General features: G+C 65.9%; 1 protein-coding gene across 1 annotated transcript in view; it reads left to right on the top strand.

The window, feature by feature from the left end:
* LOC146588827 (dedicator of cytokinesis protein 2-like) overlaps window positions 1-6,971 on the top strand; it is a 78,960-nt gene that overhangs the window by 67,090 nt on the left and 4,899 nt on the right. The window contains 14 exon segments of the mRNA XM_085317298.1: window positions 38-132; window positions 464-542; window positions 709-809; window positions 988-1,046; window positions 1,765-1,913; window positions 2,286-2,371; window positions 2,855-3,011; window positions 3,665-3,705; window positions 3,847-3,937; window positions 4,035-4,154; window positions 5,051-5,140; window positions 5,329-5,433; window positions 6,539-6,680; window positions 6,803-6,924. Of these exon segments, the coding sequence (XP_085173424.1) occupies window positions 38-132; window positions 464-542; window positions 709-809; window positions 988-1,046; window positions 1,765-1,913; window positions 2,286-2,371; window positions 2,855-3,011; window positions 3,665-3,705; window positions 3,847-3,937; window positions 4,035-4,154; window positions 5,051-5,140; window positions 5,329-5,433; window positions 6,539-6,680; window positions 6,803-6,924 (1,437 nt within the window).

The following is a 6,971-nucleotide window of genomic DNA, read 5'->3' as shown; positions in this document are numbered from 1 at the left end:
GCTGAGCCCAGTCCTGACACTGTCTCCCTCCTGGCAGGACTTCCTCATGGAAACCTTCATCCTCTTCAAGGACCTGATAGGCAAGACGGTGTATCCCTCGGACTGGATGGTGATGAACATGGTGCAGAACCGGTGAGAAGTGCGGGGCTGAGAGCAGCGGTGGCTGCCRGAGAGGGTGGGAGGATTGGGACCACTGGCCCCCACGCTGGGCTGCATGCCAGGCAGGGGCTCCTGGCACTGTGAAAACTGCAGGCAGCAACAAGGCTGCTCTGGGGCTCGCCCCTGCTCCAGGGCTCCTGCTCTCCGGCCTCCTGTGGCCCCCGCTCCCCACAGCCGCTCCTAACCACCCTGTTGCCTGCGGAGCAGCCGGCCTGCAGCTCCCRGTGCTTTGGCCCTGCCCGGGCTACGGGGCAGCCGTGCTGCCCCCCCAGCTGCTGCCCCACAGCGCCTGTTGCTCTCCCAGGGAGTTCCTGCGTGCCATCAACCACTTCGCAGCCACCCTGACGGAGACGTTCCTGTATCACAGCAGCTTCGAGCTGCAGGTGAGCTGAGTGCCCACCTGCACCCCACAGTGAGCAGCACCCCACACAGCCCACACCCCACAGYGCGCAGTTGAAGGCTGTCTGTGCCCCACGGCGAGAAGGGCTGGGGCTGCCCACTCCTCRTGTCACCCGGCTCTCATGCTCCCATCCCCTGCTTCTGTTGCAGCTTTGGAACAACTATTTCCACCTGGCTGTGGCTTTCCTCACCCAGGACTTCCTGCAGCTGGAGAACTTCTCCCAGGCCAAGCGCACCAGCATCCTGGCCAAGTGAGGCACCGCATCTCCCCCCCCAGCTGTGAGCCTCAAGCTGCCTTGCAGCCAGGCTCCGCAGTGTGTCTCAGGGCTCCTGCCCTGGTGCCGTTGTCCCATGGGGCTGGGGGTCCTGGGACATGTCCGGCTGTGCCCAGGGCAGGAGGAGCAATGCTAACCAACGCCATCCTGGCAGGTACGGGGACATGCGAGCCACGATCGGAGCTGCCATCCGGGACATGTGGTACAACCTTGGTGAGCCGGAGCGCAGCCAGCAGCAAATTATGCTGAGTATTTGCAGGCCAGCATGCCTGCTGTGTCCTTGGCACCGTCCCTGCAGAGACAGGCACTGCCGAGCAGGATGGCACCAAGCTGAGCTGTGCAGGTGGCCATGCAAGCCTGGTGGTGTGCAAGTGTGCAGGCCTGCGAGACTGTGGGACATACGAGTCTGAGCAATGTGTGAGACTGCAGGTGTGAAAGTCTGCAGACACGCAGGCTGTTGAGCATGCAAGCCTGCAGGGCACACGTGTCTGCAGGGTGTGCAGGTCTGCAGACGTGTGAGCCTGGGGGCATGCAAGCCTGCGGGGAGTGCGAGCGTGTGAGCTTTCCAATAGGTCCTGTGAGCTCTCACTCCCTGCCACCACCTCCCTTCTCCAGGGGCTGCACGTGCCTGCAGCCCTTCATTTCCGATTCTCTGGTCCTACCTTGCTCACTTTCCCTGCTTGGAAAGTGCGGGGTGCACTGCTGGCACCTCCCTGGGCCAGGCAGGCAGGGAGGGAGCAGGGGGCAGCAGCTCAAGTCACTGCTCCGCTTCCCAGCAGAGGTCGGGGAGCTGCAGGGAGCAAGTGCTCCCAGCTCTGGTGTGCGGTGCTGGCCTGCCAGGAGGCTGGAGGAGCCCGGCACACCCCAGCCTTGCCGGCCTGTGCTTGCCCTGGGGTGCGGGTGCTCAGCCAAACCCCGCTGCSCTCCCCAGGCCACCGCAAGATTGAGTTCATCCCGGCCATGGTGGGCCCCATACTGGAGATGACGCTTGTGCCGGAGCTGGAGCTGCGGAAGTCCACCATCCCCATCTTCTTCGACATGATGCTCTGCGAGTACCAGCTGACAGAGGGCTTCAGCCGGGTGAGTGCCCCACGGCCGGGCCAGGGATCTTGCTGGATSCTGCTTCTCACAGGCTGGACCATCCCTTTCAGCGGGGATGGAGGTGTCACTCAGCCTCGTCTCTCTCCCAGGGTCCTGGGATGTGGGGCTGCAGCAGGGAGGGACGAGGGACAGGAGATGAGGCCASCCGCCAGGGGTGGAGGATGGGGATGAGGCCTCTGACTGGGAACCAGCGGACACGAGGCCTTGGGGCAATGCAGAGGACTTCCCAGGGACTGGAGGGGACGGGAGGTTTGGCTCCGCTCAGCTGGTTCCTGTGGTGTGCAGAAACCAGGACACAGTGGAGGGGAGAGGTCTGCATGAACCTTCCTTATTTGTGCTCCCTCTTTGCAGTTTGAGGATGAGATCCTGCACAAGCTGGACAGCGAGGTGGAGGGTGGTCGGGGAGATGAACAGTACAAGCAGCTTTTCGAAAGCATGTGAGCACGCGGTGCCAGCCCCGCTCCCTCCTCCCCAGGGCACAACCTGTCCTGCCTCTGCCAGGTCTGGGCGTCCTGCTCCTCCTGGCACCGCGCTGACCCAGAGCACCCCCCACCCCGGGGAGAGGGACCTGAGAGGGGGGCGGCTGCTACCCGAAGCGTCGTGTGCCCTGGGCACTCTTGCTGCTGCTCTGCCATGCCCCAGGCGATGCCCTGCCCCCTGCTTTGCCCCTGCCCCATCGTGCCCACCGCAGCTCCGTGTGCTGGGTGGCTGGAGCAGGGAGGTCTCTCTTCTGTCCCCAGTGTGCCTGGCAGAGAGCAGASCTGGGCTTGCCCCATACCACTGCAGACCAGGCGTTGCCATTTCTCCTCACTGGCCCCCCAGCAACTCCAGGAAGCTTAGTGGGAGGCTGAGCTGGGGCAGGGGTGGGAGTGGAGCAGAGCTTAGCATGCCACGAGACCCACCATCTCTCTCCTCCCCAGCCTGCTCAACTGCTGCCGGGGGCACCCCGAGCTGGCCAGGCCTGGGGAGAACTTCGTTGCTTTGGTGACGGGGCTCTTGGAGCGGCTCCTCGACTACCGGGCCGTTATGAATGAYGAGAACAAAACCTACAGCATGAGCTGCACCGTCAACCTCCTGGTGGGTCCCTCCTCCTGCCCCAGCCCCCGTGGTCCCCCTGGGGCCTGCTCAGGCCCGTGTCCTTTCAGGTGTCCCCAAGGCCTGCAGCAGAGACAAGCTGGCATAATGTGCACATGGGGTGCCAAAACTGGTGTCACCCAGGTGCAACCAGTGGTTGCTTGGCCCAGTGGCCTCTAGGGCTAGCAGGGATCATTTACAGCATAGATTTGATCATGGAGCGGTGCCTTCTGCTCCTTGTGCTGCTGGTCCCCTTGGTGCTGGCCTGAGCATCACCCTCTGCCATGGTGTCCCCTCTCCCAGGGCGTCCCTGGCCTCCATGGTGTCCCGTCTTGCTGGGTGTCTGCTGCCCACAATGTCCCATGTCCCAGGACATCCCTGGTGCCCACAGTGTCCTGTGGTGCAGGGCATCCCAAGTGCTCATGGTGTCCTGAGTCCCAGGGCATCCCTAGGGCTCTGTGCCAAAGGGACCAGCCCACCCTGTCTCGATGGGAGGCATCGTGCTGCTCCTGCTCTGCAGTGGCACCTGCAGGACCTGCTGCCGAGGGTGATCCAGTCCCCACACGGGGATGGGTCCTGGCAGCACTGTGGGCCCAAGAGCGGGGGCCACAGTATGCACCCCCTGGGGCCCCTCCAATGCCCCTCTGCTCCCTCAGAACTTCTACAAGGAGATCGACCGCCAGGCCATGTACATCAGGTGAGCACAGCCCGGGGAGCACGGTGCCGCGCGGGGCTGCCTGCCCTGCACAACCCCCGTGCAGCCCTGCTGCCCATGCAGTGCCGGTGGCTCTGGGGCTCCCAGCCTGCCGCCGCTGCACACGTGGTACCTCACCCCCAGGTACCTCTACAAGCTCAAGGACCTGCACATCAGCTACGAGAACTACACGGAGGGAGCCTACACGCTGCTGCTGCACGCGCGGCTCCTCAAGGTACGCGGGCATGCGGGGGCTGCGGGGCTGCGTGCCGGCTGCGCGCACCACGTCCCCGTCACCTCAGTGTAACGGGGATCCCTCCGCCTCTGTGCAGTGGTCGGATGAGCCGAACACGGCCCCCATGCAGGGCTCACACAGCCCCAACTTGCACACCCAGCGCCAGCTGAAGGAGGCTCTCTACAACCAGATCATCAACTACTTTGACCAGGGCAAGGTGAGCTGAGCACGTGGAGGAGGGCACATGGAGAAGGGCGCATGTGCAGCGGGGTGAGCATGGCTTGTGGGGCAGGGGGCACACGGAGCAGGTGAGCATGGCCTACGGGGCAGGGTGCACACGGTGCAGGCGAGCATGGCCTACGGGGCAGGGTGCACACGGTGCAGGCGAGCATGGCCCATGGAGCAGGGGGCACACGGAGCAGGGGGCACACGGGGCAGGGTGTACACGAAGCAGGCGAGCATGGCCCATGGAGCAGGGGGCACACGGGGCAGGGGGCACAAGGGGCAGGGTGTACACGGAGCAGGTGAGCATGGCGCAGGGTGCACACGGAGCAGGTGAGCATGGCTCATGGGGCAGGGGGCACACGGAGCAGGTGAGCATGGCCTACGGGGCAGGGTGTACACGGAGCAGGGGGCACACGGGGCAGGGNCAGGCGAGCATGGCCCATGGAGCAGGGGGCACACGGAGCAGGGGGCACACGGGGCAGGGTGTACACGAAGCAGGCGAGCATGGCCCATGGAGCAGGGGGCACACGGGGCAGGGGGCACAAGGGGCAGGGTGTACACGGAGCAGGTGAGCATGGCGCAGGGTGCACACGGAGCAGGTGAGCATGGCCTACGGGGCAGGGGGCACACGGAGCAGGTGAGCATGGCCTACGGGGCAGGGGGCACACGGAGCAGGTGAGCATGGCCCATGGAGCAGGGGGCACACGGAGCAGGGGGCACACGGGGCAGGGGGCACACGGGGCAGGCGAGCATGGCGCAGGGTGCACATGGGGTCCCCCCACGGAAGGAGCTGGTTTCACTCAGAAGCACCACGTGCCTCCTCCGTGCCCCAGCTCACGCAGCAGCCGGCAGTGGGTGCCAGGCCCTCAACCTGTCCTATGTTTGCAGATGTGGGAGGAGGCCATACACATCTGCAAGGAGCTGGCAGAGCAGTACGAGAGCGAAATCTTCGACTACGAAATGCTGAGCGGCATCCTGGTGAGCCCCTGGGCTGGGGCGGGAGTGGGGAGCCGAGCAGGGTCGGTGCTGGGCTGGGGGCACAGCGCTGGTGGAGCGGGAGCGGTGGGGCTGGGCAGGGGCTTGCAGGGCTCCCGTCCCAAGACCCCGTGGGGTGACGGTGACAGTCCCGTCCTGCCCCTGTGCCAGCGTTTGCATCTCCCCGGCAGCAGCGGGAAGCCAAGTTCTACGAGAAGATCCTCAAGGTGCTACGGCCCAGCCCGGACTACTTCGCCGTGGGCTACTACGGGCAAGGCTTCCCCACCTTCCTCCGGGTAAGCGGCTCCCGGCAGCGCAGGGCGCCGAGGCGCAGTGGTTCCTTGCTCCTGGGGACGGGAACCACCCTCGCCGGGATGTCCTGGGAGCTCCGGCCGTGAGGGACGGGGCAGCGGGGCAGCAGGCAGGAGCTGCTCCTGTCGCGGGAACAGCCCCGTGCGCAGAGAGCTGCTCTGCGAGGCCAYGCTGCTCAGGGGCGCCGCCCTGCAGACAGCGTTTCCCGAGGCTCAGAACAGGGCATCGGTCACAAGCAAAAAGCATAAAATAAGAAAATACCGCCTTAGCAGCAGGCCTGGCATTAACCTTTCCTCCAAGCTCTCAGTTCTCCCCATCAGGTCTGGGAGCGGGGTGGAGCGTCGGCTCCAGCACGGCCGCCTGCGCCGGGGCTGCGCCSAGGGTCCTGTGTGCGGCAAATCCCCGGGTCTGCTCCCCCCTTATTAATATTAATGGATTAGGGAAACCCGTCGCATTAGCAGCTCTGGGCAGTTCCAAGAATGCAAATGCCTCTTGCCCGAGGCTGCCTGCAGCCAGGACACGCAAGGGCCGTGGCGCGGCAGCCGCTTTGCTGCCAAGYGCGTCCGCACCGCCGCGTCCCGTCCGCTGCCCCTGCCCGCAGCGCAGGGCGTGCTGGGCTCAGGCAGCTGGTGCCAGCGCCGCTCCCGCGCGCCGGCGTCCTGCAGCTTCAGACGCGCCGCCCAGCACCTGGGCCAGATGGCGAGCGGCACCGGCGGCTGCGGCGCTGGGAGCCACGCTCGCCCTGCCCAGCAGCATGCCAGTGCACTGCCCCAGCGAGCCCCGGCTCTGTTTGYGCACGCATTCGTGCACTGCGCAGGGCTCTCGCAGGAGGCCTGTGCCTCATCCACGGCCCTGCAGGCACGGGCAGAGAGGGGCATCCCTGGCCCAGCAGCTTTTGCTTTTCCCATGCCAGTGAACAGGCCCAGTAATTTCCTTTGGACGTGGTCTCCCACGGCAGCAGAGGCTCGGCCTCGGCAGCGTGTGCACCCCCGAGCTGTCAGAGCCCACGTGCAGCCGGCGCGGGGCCAAGGGCACCTCCAGCCCTGCCCACCACGCGGTGGGACCAGCCGCGACCTTCTTCCCCTGCAGAACAAGGTCTTCATCTACCGGGGCAAGGAGTACGAGCGCCGGGAGGACTTYGAGATGCGGCTGCTGAGCCCCTTCCCCAACGCGGAGAAGCTGAAGAGCACGTCGCCCCCCGGGCCGGACATCACCGCCTCCCCAGGGCAGTGTATCCTCCACATGGCCGGGCTTGCCCTCCGCCCCCTCCGCCCCCATCCCCACGCGGTCGTGGTCCCCATCCCTGTCCCCATCCAGCCCCTGTGCGTGCCGGCAGCCCCTTCACTCCCGCAGACATCCAGTGCTTCACCGTGCAGCCGGTGGAGGAAGCCAAGGTCCAGTTCAAGGACAGGATCATCCCAGAGCAGATCGTCAAGTGAGTGTTCGTGCAGGCACCGCACGCAGGGCGGGTGGCAGTCGCATCCTGCTGGGACGGGCGCAGCCCCGGGGCGGGCGCAGCCCC

Source organism: Rhea americana, unplaced genomic scaffold (assembly GCF_003343005.1).
Source record: "Rhea americana isolate MKP2758 unplaced genomic scaffold, rheAme1 scaffold_495, whole genome shotgun sequence".
Taxonomy (NCBI): Eukaryota; Metazoa; Chordata; class Aves; order Rheiformes; family Rheidae; genus Rhea; species Rhea americana.
The sequence above is the reverse complement of the archived record's forward strand: the minus strand, read 5'-3'. Positions and strand labels throughout refer to the sequence as shown.